Genomic DNA, 19,300 nt, shown 5'->3' on the forward strand with positions numbered 1-19,300 from the left:
CCTCATATTATTTTTAGTATATAACTAGCATGGTGTCCCGTGCAATTGCACGGGAAACGTCTTTATAACTTTTTAGGTTTTGGGGACACAAACGTGTTGCTATATTATTTTAAAAACACTAACCAATGATAGGTTGAATGTAATTCATGTGTACGGTCACAGTTGGTAATTAGTTGTTTGTAAGAACTGACAGGCCGTATCTGTATAGACATTGGAGTAATATATCTGAATAAAGTTAAGATTATGAACAGTTTGGTTGTTGTAAGTGCAAAATTAATCAACCCTAGTACATCTACAAAAGTAGAATTAACCAACCACCTAGAAGTAGGAAAGTATATCATGTTATGTTTTGGACACGGAACATTATTTTATTTCTATGTGATTTTAGCTTGTAAGAACGCTAGCTGGTTGGTCGATTGTTCACGTTTGTAACTTATCCTTGCACTTCGGCGAACTCTTCACCATATGTTGTTAACATGACATTTTGCCTAAGGTTGCCGTAACTTGTCAAAATAAAAAGGTCTCCGTCTCATGAAACAGTAGCCACATCTGTTAAAAAAATGCATTCATTTCCACTACACAGCCCCACGGCACTTCAGAGGAACCCTCCTCCCCCCGCCTGCCACTACGGCAGGAGGGTGGAACGCTGATCTACAGCAAGAGTTATGTTTGGTTCCTCAAATGCAATGCTATGGTGGGTGGGACTCCGACTTGCGTTGAGAGGTGGTACTTAGGTTTCTTATAGTTAGGTTTGGTTCCTCGGCTGCAACGCTATGGTGGATATAGTGACGTCGTGCGGTTTAAGAATCAGCGATGATCTCGTTGGAGGCGACTCTTCTAGAGTAGTCAATTCGGTTCTTTCGTCGCTTTTTGCAGATGCTTTTACGTCCCAGTGCATTTTCTCTAATCGGCGAGGTTCTCCCAACATCGGCTATGTCTCAGAGCTAGTAAGGTTAGGCCTCGACAGATCTGTATGGCCGAATCTACCATGGTCATCGAACCTTTTTCGTCGCCTTTTTTCGAGACGACGATCTGTTTGTCAGATCAATATCTCTGTCATCTTCATACTCGGACTGGCTACTTCCCAGCTGCCATGTCAAAAACGTTGTCCTAACTCCGACGTGGTTTGGAAATCTGAAGTCGTTTTTTCTTAAGAAGTTGTGTAATTTTATTTTTGTTTAATTGAATATAGTACTGTAAGAGTTGGTTGCTTTATTATATGACCTTTGCCTTTTGCAAAAAAAAAAAGGTTTTGCCTGAACTCACTTCACATGAATTTGTGTCGATGATTCATCATCTATTGCACCAAAAATATGTTTTCACCGTTGTGAGAATGTTATTTCTTTGCTGTAAGCTTTTATCGATCAAGAACAATGTTTTCCTGCCACAACTCATGGTCCCATCATGAAAAAAAGGCATGCATATTTAAACACAAATTGTTATTGATTTGGTAAATTTATTTTTTAAAAACCTATTTATCAAAATTGTTTTCAGAAAGTTCATCTTGGGAATCAAGTCAGACGTGATTCACCTAAGCATATTCCAATTACAAATCATGTCAAGGGAAGTTCTATTTACAGCAACTACATACGTACACCTTGCACCGGTTCAGTTTTTTTCCATTAATCGAACCATCCGGTGCTAATTCGTAATGGGCCTAAGTGATGTTTATTTCTAGCCCATTAATCAAACCGAATATGTAATCCTCATAAATCTTGACCATTAAGTATTAGATTCAAGGTTTAAAATAATTAGGGTGATGTGGATCAGCATGGAGCCTCCTCCCGATACCCTTCATATTGCTTTTAGTATATCACACACTGACAATGTACACAAAAATAAAGTTCATACGGAAAACTGGTGAATCGATTTTTTCCGCCGATAGATCCCGTGTATGTCAAGATATATTAGTACATGCGGTTTTTATGCTAATAAATCATAACGTGAGTTTAAAGTTTTATGCAGTTATTATATCGATACTCAGATTAAAAATAGGTAATGAGCTAGTTGTTTCTATTGAGTTTGTAGAGATATTTATTAGTGAGCGTCCGGTTAATTTGCTAGCGACTCATTCGCTAATATCTGACATCAGTTAATAGCCCGTATTGAAATTTAGGAACATGTGTTAATACTAAGATTTATAATTCTTTAAATACCCGCTAATATCTTACTTTTGCCAGAAAAATATAGTAGATATAGATATAAATTATGAATAACAGAGTTTACCATACTATTTATATTTTCATGAGCTGTGAAGAAAACCAAAAAATAAAGTCAAACTATCATACTTAATATATTGACCGCCTCACAGAATATGTTAGGCTTGACACCACATAAACAAATATTGATGCTGCCGAATCGATGAGGGGTGAAGTCATCTGCTTAGTTCACACTGCCAAATGGATGAGGGATGGTGCTAATCGATCTCATGTTGATTTTTTTTTTGTAAACTCATCTCGTGTTGATCGATCTCTGTATCTTCCCAGAACGTAAGTAGCATATAAATGCAAGATTGTTTAATTAATTATGGGGCCATGGACCCCAGTGCGGCGCGGCTCACGTTGACGCCCGGCTGATAGGGCAAAGGTGGCTCGATCTTTCGATGAGAAGATAGCTATCGATTTGGGTGGAGGTCAACGTTGGCGAACCGACTACGAACGTGCGAGACGTTGCGCCTTAGCGATCGCTACACCAACTTCCGAGGTTATTGATCATGCCGGAGTTAGATCAACCTGATCCCGAAGGATCTATCCCTGCAAGCAACCGAAGAACAAGCAAGAATAATAGATGCAATCAAGACATTGCGAACAAAGGTGAAGCTTTAGATGTGGAATTTTGCAAGTGCGTAGTACAGGAGGTCGATTTGACTCTCGTGCCTGTGGCGAAGATTAGCAATGGCTAAGTCTTAAACTAAACAAAATCCGCCTCTAAACGATGACCTAGAAGGTTTATATAGAGGGGTATATGCGGCCAGCCTTGGAAAGTGGGCCAAACCCTCTATGGGTCGGTTTACATGGGCCTGGCCCAACCTGAGGTGACGCAGCACCATATCTTCACGTGGACGTAAATAGGAATTGGAAACTCTATATGTCGCCAACTTCTTCATCTCTCTTTATGGTAGCTTCAAAGTTCTGAAATCTCCCGTTGCGGCATCATCTTCAATCCTCTCACACTTGCTACCATCTTCTTCATGCGTGATCATGCTCCAGTGCTTGTCCCTCTCATCCATGCTAGGTCCATCATTCCTAAGTGTAACAAACATATCTGATTTAGACAACATCATATTCTCATGTATGAGAGGAATCGTTCCAAAAAACGAAAGTACCTGATAGTTAAGTTGGCGTGCACGAGCTCTTGTGATAGGTTCTTGTATTGTGGCTGTAGGTGCAATGGTTCTATCAACATGGGAGATGTCCTCATCATTGGCTCGCCGCTGGCTTGCCGAAGGATGCCACACGCTCGCAGGAGGGGCACATCACGGTGAGTGGCGGCGCGCGCATGTAGAGCTGAGCATCCATGAATTAGAATCTTCTTTTTGGATATTGATCCATCGATGGTCGACGATCTCCTGCAGCAGCCAAGTACGTGACATATGTTTTTGATCGTAACGTGTATGTAACGTACCAATAACCGTGTGTGAGAGGACAACGTTACACGTTTACCACGCCTTTCTACGGCTCTTAGATATTAGATCCAACGGTCAGAATAATTGGGGAGACGTGGATCAACGTAGAGCCTCCTCTTGGTACCCCTCATATTGCTTTTAGTATATAATAGATATGAGTGGTCAAGTAGAAATGAGAGTTGTTTTGATCAAGTGCACAAATTTATACTGTTTTGTGGAACAGATGGAGTATGGGACTAAACTATCAGTGGAAATTCTAAAATAACCATCATGCACATATGAACATCCTATATTGTGGGCTAATTAAAATTAATTCTATCATTTGTACGTGTGTTGGAGGGATTTCAGGATTTTATCCACGCATACCCCACACAAAAGATACTTTGCCAAGACATGAGCTAATCGATATATTGAGGTCAGGGAGAAATCCTACAGGGAAAACCCATAATGGCATGTGCAGCACGGCAGATCAAAATAAATCCTCACGGATTACTCCGGTTTTATGCAGGAAAAACTGGAAAAACACCGCCTGCCCGTTCCAGCAAGCAAGTGTGTGGATGTTTCCGCTGCGCATGTTTTCGGGTTCTGGGGTGCTGCCAACGCCGCGAAAGGCTGAGACGAGGACAAATAGCTCAGATATTTATCTGCAAAATATGTGAGGCTCAGTTGTAAACTAATTACCTTCTCTGGACACTTGTTCCATTTTTTTTCTATAAAATGTACTGGGTACTTGTTACTGACAGCATAGTAGTATCGACGATCCTCCGACTCTATAATTCCCTTGATGGTGGATGATGTAAGTATAGTTAAGTATGAGTAATGTTTACCTTCCGCGTTGAATAAGTGTCCCAAACTTAGCATGGTGCTTGCATTTTTTGTATTTATTCCGGGGTTTAACCGGTTTTGTGGTTTTTAGTAGGAGTGACGTATCCGTCAACTACGAAGCGTCTGTAGTGACTTCGTCAATCTCAAGATGATCTGTTGGCCCAGTCTCTCGGAGATGATGCAAACTCGTACTCCCTCCGTCCCGAAATAAATGATGTAGACTTGTATAAGATATTCCGGGACGGAGTGAGTACTAAATTCGCGCCTAATATGCGGGGGAGTAACAACAAGCATTATTGTTTTCGAGAATTGGGGATACACGAAAGACTGCTCTTTATAGAAGGCAAAAGCGAATCAATACCATGGTTTTAAATAGCGCGCTATTTCCTCGCTATAGCATCGTTATAGCATATCTGAAGAGTCGACGCTACGTTTAAGCATTTTTTTTCTCGCTACGCCGCTATTCTCGCTATTAGCACGCTAAATAACGCTAAACGCTATATGCTATAGCGTCACTAAATATTACAGCGTCCAAAATTGATCAAATAGTACCAAGTCGGCCTAAAGACCATGCTCAAAATCTCCTAGTCTCAGTCTCTCAGACCTAACCGGTTCCACCATGAGGGCCGGAGGCGCCAAATCCTCACAGCTCGTGATCGGCAGCGGTGGCGACGACTCCTTCCTCCAGCCTGTGACCAGCGGTGTCGTCACCTCCAGTGCTTCAATTATGCCTCGTATCTTTTGTTTATGTCATGGATTTGGTCCTCGAAATGATTGGAGAACTTTTTAATACGTTGTTATGCTGAAACATTTAATTTTGCACTACATTTGATTTTACTTTTTTGCAAAACACTATTTGAAATAGCGCGCGCTATAGCACGCTGTAGCGTATATAGCATCTGGATGAGACCGGCGCTAAATGCCATAGCGCTCTATTTAAAACTTCAATACCCAGGGTATTACACTAGAAGCAACGGATCACAGCAACCACACAAACCAATCTTGATTAGGGATTTTGGGTCCTCTAACAAAGGTAAAACAAACTCCAATAAATCAGATACCTTATTGAACTGAAGTTTTCTTAGACGCAGCAGGATTTTTCTTTCTATTTCGTTACATGTTTCAGGAGTCTTCTGAAAAGGTGTCCTACTGGAATCCAAGGTTGGAGTGAGAGCACACTTCAGACCAAGCACAACTCCAAGTGCTAACTTCTAAGAAGCAAGTACAGAAAGATTTATGTTTTAACTTCTAACGATTAAATGTTCTTCCAAACCAAATGCAAGAGGTTGCATCCGCCTAGGCAAATCTGTCATTTCAGCCCAGGCAACCTACTACCTCACCTCGCTGGCCCTTCCCCAAGGTGTCATGGCGAGCATTGATAAAGTTAGAAGGGTCTTTCTATGGGCCATGGACCAGCACCGATAAAGTCTCAGGTGGCAAGTGCAAGATTAATTGGGGCATGGTCTGTCGTCCAACCAATTTGGGTGGGTTGGAGATTCTTGACCTCGAGAAGTTTTCCAGGGCGTTTAGACTGCGGTGGCCTTGGTTAGAGTGGAAGGAGCCTGAGCGCGCTTGGGTGGGTTCTGGCAACCCGTGCGATGACGCAGACATGGACCTTTTCTACGCGGTGACGTCTATCACCCTTGGCGACGGCCGTAGGGCAAGCTTTTGACACTCGCCGTGGCTTGAAGGTCAGAAGCCTAAGGATATTGCGCCGACCATTTTCTCTATCTCAAGCTCTGGACCCTACTTTCAAATGTTCACCTCTACGACGGAATCGACGACGATATATCTTGGAACCTCTCTCTAGTTCTGGGGTCTACTCAACCATGTCTGCCTACAAGGTGCAATTTGCCGGGTTAATTTCCACCTCCATGAATCCGACGGTGTGGGGAAACTGGGCGCCCCCCAAATGCAAGTTTTTTGCATGGCTCGTGCTCAACAACAGAGTTTGGACTGCAGACAGGTTGGAGAAGCGTGGTTGGCCGAATTGCGGTATATGTCAGCTCTGCAAGAGTGAACCTGAGACCGCAGCGCATATTCTTTTTTCTTGCAGATTCTCTATCCGCATTTGGATGATGGTTAGGGATTGGTTGGGGCTGGCTGAGCTCAACCCAAGTTTGTGGCAAGACACCGACTCGGTGCGGGAGTGGTGGGATTCCAACATCTTGGGAGTTGGCATGAGAAGGAAGACGATTGCTTCTATCACCATGCTGGTCATTTGGGAGCTTTGGAATGAAAGAAACGTGAGGGTCTTCCGTGACATTTCGACCATGCCGCTTATTATCTTCTACAAGATCAAGAATGAGACTCGCAATTGGGCGATCGCGGGCGCTAAGCATATGAGTAGTATTATGTCAGGAGAGTAGGCTTTTGTTGCCTTTTTTTATTTTCTTTTTCCTTTCAACCTTGTTCGAACTCCTTCTTATTTAATGAGATGAGGCAAGCTTTTGCCTCCGTTTCGCAAAAAAAGAGGTTCCAACCTTAAAGCTGGCCACATCCAATTCAGTGTGACTGTGTGGCTTGCCGCTGAACAGAAGAACTAGAAAGTTGATTCTGTCGAGCTCCTTGAACCAAGCCTCCGGTGTAACCAACTAGAGATGTCAGCGTAATTCTTCAAAAAACAAAACAAAGAAATGTCAGCGTAGATAACATCAAGACCCTCGGCCTCCTGTCTTTGACATACACCCTTGTAGCAACTTTCATGATCATGCATGACATCGAAATCGCTAGGTAATGCTCGCGACAACCGTGTCTTATATCCCAGCTGCTGAGACACCTTGGCATAAGAATAGTATTCCTGGGAGTTCTCAGTGAGAAGTGACAGGGTGATGGATACCATTGTTTTCGTCAGGCTTAGCTACGTTTCACCAATCTAACCATCTCTGATGGGAAATTTTGCACTACTCCGGGTTTGCCTTTGTTTGCATCAGAACCTGAAAGTAATAGAGACCAAATTAGTCTATCAAATATGGCATTTAATTTCCCTGATAAGGATCACCCGTTTCTTACCTTCAGGAAGATGCAAGTGGATCATAACCAAAGAAGCTGACCTCATTATCATTTGTTGTCCTTGCAACAATGACATATTTGCTCTCTATACTGAATAGACTGCATTACCCAGATGGCCATTCGGGTACCTTGTGAACCCCCTTGTGGTCAATAGACGGAGCAGTGTGAGGTGCCGGGTGATGCCCCTTTAGTACTTAGTCACTTCTGATTCTGATCAATACACCCAATTAGTGATGCCGCGTGAAGATCCCAATTATAGTAATCCCTTCGTCCCATATTAAGTGTTAAAATATTACATGTATTTAGATGTATTTTATTATACAGATACGTCCATTTTTAAACAAATTTGAGTCACTTAATATGGGATGGAGGGAGAGTTTAGTACTCCGCCACCTTTGATTTTGATCACCACAAGCAAATACCCAATTAGTATCTGTACAATGCACATGTGGTTCAGCAACATAACTTATCCTGTGAGTGAAAATAGAATACAAGCAAGTTGTTTGATCAAATAAAAGAGAGAGAGAATTCCACCTTTCGTCCTCTCTAAGAAAGTTTGTGACACATTCTACCCCATTCAACAAAAAAAAATCCTTTGACTTACCTCATTGAGAAACTTATGACACGGTTTTACTCTTTTTAGGTTTTCGTTCATCATGGCGGAGTAGCCCCACATGTCAAGTCTACTGCCTACGTGGCGCCTCTTAAATGCGCTTCGGATCACGATTTAAAATTTCAGTGACCCTAAACTTTAAAAGGTCACTAATTTTTTGAAATCTCATGGCATACTCAACACGATTGTTTCTTCCTAGCTTCTTGCTTGCAGGGACTGCTCTACGTAGTGTCCGGTTGTACTGTACCACATGATAAGCACCTTCAGCAACAATGTAGTTGGATGATTACTACGTACAGATACGGATCACCTATCAATAATTTGCAATTAATTTCTTGATGATGAACATCAAGTTTTGACAGAGATTGCCAACCATGAGTCCATGACACATATATATCATATTGCCTGAATGCCTGTTATCATTATTGCCGGTGAAAACCACAAATGATTTCATGTTTCACTATGCTTCTCCGCTAGAGGCTCTTCTGCACCCTGCGCCAGGCAGATCACCTCACGGATCACCTTCTCCAGATTTACCCAAGACGGCCCACCTGGCATTGCAGCAACGGTCGCCTTCTCCTTCCATTCCATCACCGTTCTCTTCATCTCCTTTCCCCTCTCCCCTTCCATCACCTCCCTGATGGCTGATTCTACCTCATCTCTCTTTGCATCGCTGCTGATCTCCATGCCGACGCGCCACTCAGAACAAGCGTACCTGCTGTTCGTGTACTGATCGGCGCCGAACGGCCAGCACAACATCGGCACCCCGGCGCTGATGCTCTCCAGCATCGAGTTCCACCCGCAATGCGTCAGGAACGCGCCGATCGCCTCGTGTTGGAGCACCGCATCTTGCGGGACCCAGTTCGTCATGTAGTTCCTCGCCTTGGTCCCCTCCAAAAACTCCGGTGGCAACACGTTGGCAGGCTCGTCGGCGCCATTGTTTACCAAGTCATCTCTGATAACCCACAAGAACTCCTGTTTACTGTTAGCCAAACCCCACGCGAACTCCACTAGCTGTTCTTTATTCAGCGTTGCTATGCTCCCAAAGCTCACATACACCACTGAGTTTGGCCCCTTGCCCTTGAGCCACTCTAGGCAGGCGTGGTTCTCCTTGGAAAGGTTTGATTCCAACGTGTCAAGTGCGCCACCAACGGGGATCTGGCTGACGAGGAGCGGCAACGGCCCGACGGCGTAGATCGGTGGCAGGATGCCGGCCATTGCGGCGATGGTTTCGCGCTCCAGCTCGTCGAAGGTGTGGAAGATGATGGCGGATGGAGTGGTCCTGTGGCACGCCATCGAGCTTAACAGGATTTTGATCATCGGGTCTTCAGGGTCCGTTGTGCGTATGAAGCTCGGGAAGTCCCTTAGGCGAATGTGCTTGGGCATCCCTGGCACCCAGTCCACGACCGTTCTGTCCAGGTATCCATTCCGTAGCTGCTCAGCCTCTGTTTACCAAAGCAAGATGTATCACTAGAAAATACACATCCAAGCTGCTTTTCATTCCAAACAACCGGATATATAAATCGATGTATAATAATATGGAGTACAACTTGGCGGCTTACCTTTGAAGGGAAGAATGCCCATATCGACGAGCTGCTGGCACTGCTGGCACGCCATGAAGGCGCACGCGCCCGTGGTCCAGAATGTGACGCAGCGAAGGCCCATTTCCTTGGCCGCGATCAGGATGTGCTCGATGTCGGAGATGACGCAGGACACCGGCGGGAGGTCTGCGACGAGGTTCCTGAAGTGCGGGACCGATGTCTCCAGGGATAATAGCAGGGCAGCCATGTCCTGTGACGCGTTCACGTCCGAGGGGGGAAGGCCGTCCGGGACGGCGGCGAAGCAGAACCCAGGGATCCCCGAGAGCGCGTCGGGGCGGTGCGCGCGGAGGAGGCGGCGGCGGTTGTGCTCCGTGTGGACAAAGGTGACCTGAAAGCCATGGTAATGGTGGAGGAGCTTGGCCAACTGAAGCGCCGGCTTGACATGGCCCTGAGCTGGGAATGGGAAGAACAACACGTGAGGCTTTTCGGTGTGGGGAGCTGGGGTCGCCATTGCTGCTTGAAAGCCTGTTTGCTGGAATGAGAGTGCAGGATTGTTTAGCGGCAGTGCTCACCTCTGTTCCTCTGCTGCGGCTATATAATGTTCCTAGCTTTTGGACGATTCGTCCATCACACCCTGAGTGTTTGCCGTTTTGGTAACTACGGAGTATCAAGACGGAAAACATCCTTCTCTTGGAAATAAACAAACCAAAATATTAGCCGTTGGATCAAGATGTGTGGGCTGAGAGAAGCATTCAACAGTTTTTACTTAGAAACTTTTGTTTCGAATCAATCCGCACTCCACTTTCTTTCTCTACGATGTGATTTTTTCATGAAAAAATTGGCCACGTGACACCTTTATTTTGCGGTATTTGTCAAACACACTGCTGAATTGCACATTTGACCAATACTATACAATTCGTGATCGTTTGTCCCAACACATCGCCTGACCCAAAACAGGAAGCTTCGGAACTAGAAAATCTAGTCGTGCACATGGGCTTCAATTATTTTTCTTGACAAAAGTAGCAACAAGGTTTTTAAACAGATCACATATGGACATGAACCATGGCATATAATCCTATCCATTCATCAATTATTGTTGGCGTACACGGCAAATATTTTTCATGACAAAGGAATAGCCACGTTTTCACGCAGATCACATGAACCATGGCATATAGTTATCTCAAATACTTATTATCGGTGCAGGCCACTTCATACTATTTCAGCATGCTTCTCCACAAGAGGCACTGTAAGTACCCCACGGATCACCTTCTCTAGATTTACCCAAGAAGGCCCGCCTGGTAGTGCAGCCACGGTTGCCTTCTCCTTCCGTTCCATCGCCATTCTCCTCATCTCCTTTCCTTTGTCCCCTTCCATCACCTCCCTGATGGCTGACTCTACCTCTTTTCTCTACACATTGCTGCCGATCTCCATGCCGACACGCCACTCGGAGCAAGCGTACCTGCTGTTCGTGTGTTGATCGGCGACGAACGACCAACACAACATCGGCACCCCAGTGCTGATGCTCTCCAGCATCGAGTTCCACCCGCAATGTGTCAGGAATGCACCAATTGCCTTGTGCTGAAGCACCTCCTACTGCGGGCACCAGTTCGTTAGGTAACCCCTCTTCATGGTCTGGTCCAAGAACTCAGGTGGCAGTACATTAGCAGGGTTAATGGCGCCATTATTCACTTGGTCGTTTCTGATCACCCAGAGGAAATCTTGTCTACTGTTAGCCAAACCCCATGCGAGCTCTACAAGTTGTTTGTTTGTCGGCGTTGTGATGCTCCCGAAGCTCACATACACCACCGAGTTTGGCCTCTTGCCCTTGAGCCACTCTAGGCAGGCGCGATTCTCGTGGGTATGGTTTGATTCCAACGTGTCAGCATTACTGTTGGAGAGTTGATCTAGGAGGAGCGGTAATGGCCCGATGGCGTAGATCGGTGGGAGGATGTTGGACATTGCGGTGATGGTCAGGTGCTCGAGCTCGTCGAAGGTGTGAAATATGACGGCGGATGGAGTGGTCTTGTGGCACACCATCGAGCGCAAGACGAGGCTAAGTATGGCGTCTTCGTGCGGATGAAGCTTGGGAAATCCTTTAGGTGCATGTCCTTGGGCATCCCTGGCAACCAGTCCATCACCATGTTGTCAAGGTATCCATTCCATAGCTGCTCGGCCTCTGTTTTGAAAGCAACCAATTATCCAGTATTACAAAGAGAATTGGTAAGCAATTTAAAACATACGATGAGCAAGCATCTAAGGCTTAGGTTGCGTTTGGTATTGCGGTGGATTCTTGTAACCTTGTTTGTCTCATTCGCTTTGCATATTTTGTTGTTGGCTAGCTAACTTGTTCGTGTTTTTGTGTGTATTTGTCTACAAAAAATTGTAAGACAAATTACATGACGTCACAATTTAGCGACCGCAAACTAATCAAGAATTTGTTAAATACAAGTAAGCGCTTCAAAATTGAAAATATTTATTCAACGGTAACTTGATTATTTTGTGTATCTTTATTTGAAGAAGCAGTCACATTCTTTTTTTTCCTCTTTTGATTCTTTTAAAAGAGAAATGCTTAAAATTCCTAACCAAAATTGCAGATGAACTTTCTGTTTTCTGAAAACTTTTACAGTTTGATATGGACTTTCAAATTTTATTTTTTGAAGAAAAGTGAGCCTTTTCAAAATTGTGATAAACTTTCAACAATTTGTGACAAAGTTTCAAAAAATTTGGAACAAACTTCCTATTTTTTTACAAGACTTTCAAATTCTTGGTTGGGCTTCCAAAATTTGAAGGATGTAACTTTCATCTTTTTGTGGCAAACTTTCTATTTTTTGACAAAAACTTCATGGACTTCTAAGTTTTTTGACAAACTTCCAAATTTCATGGATGGAACTTTGAGTGTTTTTTGGGGGACAAAAAATTCAGATTTTTCTCTGGTGGACTTCCATTTTTTTTCAAGAAAAATAACTGGGCTGCGTTTGGGCCTTGTTGGAAACGTGCGCGTGCATGGCGGTTAATCGCCAGCAGGTCTTTGAGGTAAGAATAAGGTTGTTGATCGCAACTAATTAATCTGAGATGTTCTAAAAAAACTAACAAATTTATCCGATATAGTACATGCAAAGGATCACAGTCCAAGTTGGAGCTGGCCCCTAATTAACTGCATACTCATCTGCTCTGGAGATTATGGCTCACCTTTGAGGGGAACAATGCCCCTGTTGACAAGGTGCTGGCACTGCTGGAGCGCCATGAAGGCGCAGGCGCTCGTGGTCCAGAGGGTGACGCAGGGTAGGCCCATCTCCTTGGAGGCAATTAGGATGTGCTCGATGTCGGGGACGACGCAGGACACCGGAGGAAGGTCCGACACGAGGTTCCTGAAGTGCGGCGCCAGCGTCTCCAGGGAAAGTAGCAGTGCACTCATGTCCTGTGACGCGTCCACATCGGGCAGGTGCAAGCTGTCCGGGACGGCGGCGAAGCGGAACCCGGGGATCCCTGCCAGCGCGTCGGCGCCGCGCAAGCGGAGGAGGCGACGGCAGTTGTGTTCGGTGTGGACAAAGGTGGCCTGAAAGCCATGGCAATGATGGAGGAGCTTGGCCAGCTGGAGCGCCGGCTTGACATGGCCCTGAGCTGGGAAAGGGAAGAACACCGCGTGAGGAGGCATGTCTGGGCCGGCCATGTCCTCACGTTGATGACTAAAAAGAGAGAGGTGGAGGGGTGGATTGTTTAGCTTCAGAACTCATACTCAGAGGATATATGATGATTATACACTTAGGTGGTACAATAAATCCATTGATTATGGGGATTTTTAAATCGAAAGGAGGTTGCAACCATTGACCTTACAGTCACATTGTATTGATTTATTTAGATAGCCTAAGAAAATGAATGCATCAATCAACAACTCAAGGCCATCAGTTACAAGCCTGATGAAGGGGCCGCATGACTTGACCGCATACCACTGCGTAACATCAAAATCCGAGGCTGCACCGGGGCACAACCGGTAACGCAGATCCTCGGCGGGTGTCATATGCGCACGATCTAGAATCAGCGGTGGGTGTGGTGGCCTCGAGGGTGCTCGGCCACCGGTGTGTTGGGTGGTTCAGGAGGTGGCTCAGGAGGCATGCTTGGTGCGTGTTGGCCGGCTTAGCTGGCCTCACGCGGGTGGCTGACGCTCGAAGGGAGGCAGGCATTGGCGTGTGGCCTGTTGGGGTCGTCGGTGCTGTGCATCAGGTTTTGCGGCACGCTCGTTTGCATCCCTCCGGTGGCACCATGTGGCTTGCAGCTAGCGCTTGTCGGGCTCTAGCATGGGGGGTTGTTGTGTGCACTGGTACCTGATCGCCGTTGGTCTGGTTTTGCCGGTGCACAGGCCGGTTGGGCCACGTGCCAATGCCTCATGGGGTTGGTACTGTGGCAACCATGTGCACCTTGATGCGCGGCGAGTGGTGGCCTCTGATGGCAGTGTGGCAGGCTATCTAGGTTCTCGGACTAGTACGGCTGTCGGCGGTGCTAGGACTTGGTTGCTGTTCCTTTGCGAGGTTGTTGCGGTTGCATGAGTGTTGATCGTGGCGCTCCGGGCAAAATCCGAGGCTGCACCGGGGCACAACCGGTAACGCAGATCCTCAGCGGGTGTCATATGCGCACGATCTAGAATCAGCCGCCACCGTCATTTGACAGAATCGAAGAATTGCAACTTGCCGAGCCTAGCAACGACAATCAACACACGTCAAACACTCGCCCACCAACCAAGACCCCCTCACCTACTGATCTGGCGTTCCCCCAACGACGTCCCCAAGGGGGAAAACGATACCATCAGCGCTGCCGTCGGCTAATCCAAAAACTTTTGTTTTTCACCCGGGAACATAGAACGAATGGCATGGAAGTACCTCGACAACGTTTCAAAAGAGAGGAAAGAAGTACAACGACGTCACCGCCGTCGTGGTCGGACAAGCCAACCAAGGGTTTCCCCATTACCAATCCACGCACCATTGAGAAATATCTTGATTCTTGAACGGCAAACCTAAGCTTTTTTGGCAATGCCTAACAAATGAGCGTATGTCGCAATGTGGAAGTGCATAAGCCGCGCGCTTTCAAGGTACAAGTGCACAACTCATCCAAACATAGATCATATCCCCAAGAAACAAATTTTCTGCTGCGTTGGCACTGTTGATTAGACCTTCAGTCCACACGTGAGGCTTAAGAAATTGGTGGGTGGTTGATCCCTTGCTGCCTCTCCTAATAGCTACAAAAAAAATAGTCGTCTCTTGGCCTTACGCTAAGCTTCAGGGAGCACCGGATGGAGAGTGCACTAGTTGACCATGAGATGGAGACATGTTGGAAAGCAGCTACTTGTTCCTAGTCAGAGCATCTTCAGCAGTGCCCCTAAACACGATCCATACTGCGATTTTAGGGGCTGAGTCCAAAAAGAGGTATTCAGCAGGGCCCCTACTAAAGCCCGTAAAGTAGGAAGCCCCTAGATCGACCCCCCAAGCCCTCATCCCCAAGGGCTCCCAAGGGAGGCCCCTATTCCTCCCTTCTCATCCCACATCACCATCCCTCTCTCCTCTCGCGCGTCCATGCCACACTGCCGGCCGCCACCGCCGCCCCGCGCCTCACCGCCGGCCTACCGCCGCTGTGCCTCGCCGCCCCTGTCCCTCGCCTCTGCAGTCCCGTGGCACCCTTGGCTGCGCCGCCTCCGCCGCGAACGGCCATTGCTTCCCTGTCTCCTAGCCAGCGGGCTACAAAGCCATGTCGTCGTCCGCCGCCGCGCCACGGTCGGTAGCCTCGCCCTGCCCCCATCTCCTCCTCCTGCCGCACCCCCATCTCCTCCTCCTGCCTCCGCCCCCATCTCCTTGCCCCCGCTGCCGCATCTCCTCCCGCCACACTGCCCATCACCTCCTTTGGCCGCGTCGCCTCCTCCACCGCTGGCAGCGCCCGCCGGCCTCCGTGGGGAAGAAGGGCGTATCTGCCTCTCGTATGTGCTCGGAGAAGAAGACAGAAGAAAGAAGAAAAAGGAAAATGTCCCACTTACAGATGGGCCACATATGTCAGTGTAATGGAAAAATTAAATAGGGGCTAGAATATAGGGCTCCTACTGAAGATGGAATTGAAATCTACCCAAATAATAAAGGGATGAACGTTTCCTTCGTCGTCGCCTGTCTGTGAATTTTGCAATTTGCCCCTACAAGTCTGTGTTAATTCAACTCGTGGTCCAAACTGGTACATACCACCGTCGTACCCACGGAAGAAAGGAAAACCCACCACCGCTATGCCTCCAGCCCTCCACTCCTCCTCCTCCCGATCTCCTGTGGTAGCCGTCCCCCTCCTCCTCCTCTTGCCTTCCCCTCCGCCCGTCGCGCCACCTCTGCTTCCCTCTGCCTGTCTAGCCTGGTGGGCTAAACTAAGCCCCGCTCGTCGCTGCAGCCATCGCTGCCGTGCTGGAGAGAGGTCGGGGCCGCCGCTGCCTGCTTGTTGTGCTGAGAGGATCGTAACTCTGCCTGGACGTTCGAGCCCAGCTCGGCGAGCAGGACCGAGCCCACGGCGAGCCGAGCCGGCTCGGCTCGAGCTCGCATTTTTTTCGAGCGAGCCGAGCCCACCAAAATGGCCCGCAAAATCTTCGGGCCGAGCCGAGCCAGCTCGGCGAGCTTGCGAGTTTGGGCCACCTCCCCGATCCGTGATCGATCCCGGCCCAGACCAAGATCCGTCCAGCCTCCTAGGTCAAGTCTTGAGTTGTTCGGTCGTTCCTTGAAGGCTCTCCCTACCGCCGCTGTGCCGCCCGCTGCCACTGGACGGCCCGTCCTACGCTGTGCCGCCGGCCGCCGCCATGAAGAAGAACTCCGCCGTGAGGGACAAGGAGCGCAGTGTCTCGGCGCTCATGCAGTGAAGAAGCTGGCTGCCACTGCTGCTTGCTGTGCGCCTCTGCTGCTGAGTGCTTGTTGGCTGCTGCTGCTACTACGTGCTGTTGCTGCTTGCCGCCGGCCTATTGCTGGCGCGGATCTCGCCGCCGCTCACCCCAGCTGGTGTGCGCTGCTGCTTCTGCTCGCCGCTGACGCTGCTACTGCATGCCAAGGTTCTCCTCGCCATGGACCCTCCCTTCTTCTCTGGTGGCCCGGACGACGAGCTGGAAGCCATGGACGACACATCCAGCTGCCTCCCGCCTCCGCGCGCTTCACCAAGCCACCCAGCTCCTCCTCCGTGCCGGTGCCGGAGACGTCAAGGTAGTGTCCACCGACGGCGACGGCGCTGGACCGAGCCAGACCGAGCCAACCCGAGCTAGGTGTCGGCCGAGCCGAGTCGGCCAAGATGACTCGGCAGGTTTTCGGGCCGAGCCAGACTCAGCTCGTCGGTGACGAGCTTGGGCCGAGCCGAGTTGGCTCGCCGCGGATCTCGCCGCCGCTCGTCGCAATGGCTCCCGACGCCGCTCGCCCCAGCTGGTGTGCGCTGTTGCTTCTGCTCGCCGCGGATCTCGGCGCCGCTCGTCGCAATGGCTCCCCGACGCCGCTCGCCCCAGTTGGTGTGCGCTGTTGCTTCTGCTCGCCGCCAACGCTGCTGCTGCGTTCCAAGGTTCTCCCCGCCGTTTACCCCCTTCTTCTCTGGTGGCCTAGACGACGAGCTGGAAGCCATGGACGACACATCCAGCTGCCTCCCGCCTCCGCGCACTTCACCAAGCCACCCAGCTCCTCCTCCGTGCCGGCGCCGGAGACGTCAAGGTGTCCACCGACGGCGACGGCGCTGGACCGAGCCAACCCGAGCTGGGTGTCGGGCCGAGCTGAGTCGGCCAAAATGACTCGGCAGGTTTTCGGGCCGAGCCGGGCTCAGCTCGTCGGCGGCGAGCTCCGGCCGAGCCAAGCCGAGCTGGCTCGGCGTCCACCTGGAACCGTGACAGAGAGAATGGGTCGGGGCGGATATAGAGGCGGAGAAGCCAGACCACCGGATGGTCGAAGACAGAGAGAGAGGGGCACTCTATGACGTGCCTGGAAGCAGAGAGGCCGGTGACGAGGGGCTAGGCTGGCGGCGGAGAAGAAGGAGTCGAGTGAGAGGCAGTCGAGGTCGTGGCGTTGTGGGGGATTGGGGATCGATGGGATGGGAATCCTCTCGATCCAGATCAGACACAGAGGTTAAAGGATGTCAGCAGGGGGTTGGGCTGGGAGAAAAAGAGAAAATAGAGGAGGGGCCAGTGCAGGACTGGGCCAAATCGAGGGAAAAGATATGCCGAGAAATATAAAATAGTAAAACAAATTGCCAAATGGACCGTGCCAGACCATGGGATCGAGACTGAGGCCCAGGCACGGCCCGACAAGGGTTGGGGGCCGGCACGACCCGTTTATAATCGTGCGGGGCCCAAAACGGTCTGCGCACGGTGGGATTGCGGGCTTTTTAAAAAAGCCCGGCCCGTTGGCTAGCTATAGTGGGGGTTCTCGCTTAGGATTTGGGTTAGACATAATAATAGGGAGTTGGATTGTTATAGCAGGCCCGCATGGGTTTGTGACGGGCCTTAAGTTTTTGGGCTGCATGTGCTATTCTGGTGTCGCAGCACGGGGCTTAGACACCGGGGATGCGCGGGCATCCCCTTTTAGGTTCGGCAGTGGGCTACGGGGATCGCTCCGGCGATCGCCGGCGGGGCCAATGCAAAGCGTATGGAAACAATGGACACGGGAGCACTTTTTACCCAGGTTCGGGCCACCCTGAGGTGTAAAACCCTACATCCTGCTTGTCTGAGCTTATAATTAACTGAGGAATGGTGGTTTATAGGTTGCCGGGGGAGTCCCCGGGTACTCTCTCCTTTTGGCTAAGCGCTGCTTACTACTTTGAGCTACTGCTAGTGCAGAACTATGAGTTGGTTGAACTCACGAACCCACGAACGAACGAATCAACCCCTTCGACCATGGACGGGGGTCCTCCTTTTATGGCCAAGGGGATACCACAGGCGCCACGGTGCATGGATTACAAAGTGGCGAGCAGGGAGCTTGGGCAGCTCCTCCTCGGTGCGCTGGCAGACATGCAAGAGCGCCAGTCCCGCGACTAGGGGTCTAATACCCTATAAACTAGCTCTGGGCAGCCACTGTTTGCCTGACTAGATGGATAACCCCCCTCCTGTTGGCTCATTAAATGTGTCTTGCGCTATACTCCTCGTCCTGGCGACCCTGCACACTGGGCGCCTGCCGTGCGCCCATGTGGCGCTGCTGCTCTGTTTGCTCGGCCCTGCCTTCACGGCAGGAACCTGCGCCCGGGAACGCCTCCTCCCGGCAAGTTACCTCCCGGGAAGCGCCCAGGCGAGATTATTCCCCGAAGCCCTGCTAGCCCTGCCGAGCTGGTAGCTTTCCGGGCAGCTTGCACGTTGCCGCCCCGGGGTGCGATCCTCCCAGGGACCAAGCGATGCGACCCACGCGTCGTGCAGCGGTGGTACCCCGGGTGCCACGGGTGCAACATCTGGGCTCTGTGCTGAACTGGGTACAGGTGGTGCATTGCCAGACCCGGACCCGGCAGATTGATGAGGGACATAGGCAAGACTTTCATCGATCGGATGGCCATGATAAACATTGGCAGCACACGACATGAAGTTACGCCATTAGATTAGATGGAAGTCGAATAGTCTAATTATGTTAAATACAAGTAGGGAATAGAACACCATCTATGCAAACAACATACATGTCATACTCGATTGTACCCATTGTTTCGTTCATTCCGATTGATTTC

The 19,300-nt window shown here is 49.2% G+C and overlaps 1 protein-coding gene and 1 pseudogene across 1 annotated transcript; both read right to left on the reverse strand.

Moving 5' to 3' along the window:
• Window positions 1-8,207: 8,207 nt before the first annotated feature.
• LOC100832572 (7-deoxyloganetin glucosyltransferase) lies at window positions 8,208-10,288 on the reverse strand. The gene is made up of 2 exons (XM_003575154.4): window positions 9,638-10,288; window positions 8,208-9,520 (listed from the first exon to the last, which is right to left on the reverse strand). The coding sequence occupies exons 1-2, from the start codon at window positions 10,125-10,127 to the stop codon at window positions 8,526-8,528; spliced, it is 1,485 nt and encodes a 494-aa protein (XP_003575202.1). The 5' UTR covers window positions 10,128-10,288; the 3' UTR covers window positions 8,208-8,525.
• Window positions 10,289-10,603: 315 nt separating this feature from the next.
• Window positions 10,604-13,253, reverse strand: LOC100837896 (annotated as a pseudogene).
• Window positions 13,254-19,300: the final 6,047 nt, after the last annotated feature.

This window comes from Brachypodium distachyon, chromosome 3, assembly GCF_000005505.3.
Source record: "Brachypodium distachyon strain Bd21 chromosome 3, Brachypodium_distachyon_v3.0, whole genome shotgun sequence".
Taxonomy (NCBI): domain Eukaryota; kingdom Viridiplantae; phylum Streptophyta; class Magnoliopsida; order Poales; family Poaceae; genus Brachypodium; species Brachypodium distachyon.

Excerpts from the sequence above, each read along its gene's own strand:
- LOC100832572 (XM_003575154.4), bottom strand. The coding sequence starts at position 10,127 with ATGGCGACCCCAGCTCCCCACACCGAAAAGCCTCACGTGTTGTTCTTC. Across the intron at positions 9,521-9,637 it reads GGGCATTCTTCCCTTCAAAG|AGGCTGAGCAGCTACGGAAT; the intron begins GTAAGCCGCCAA and ends TTTGGTAAACAG.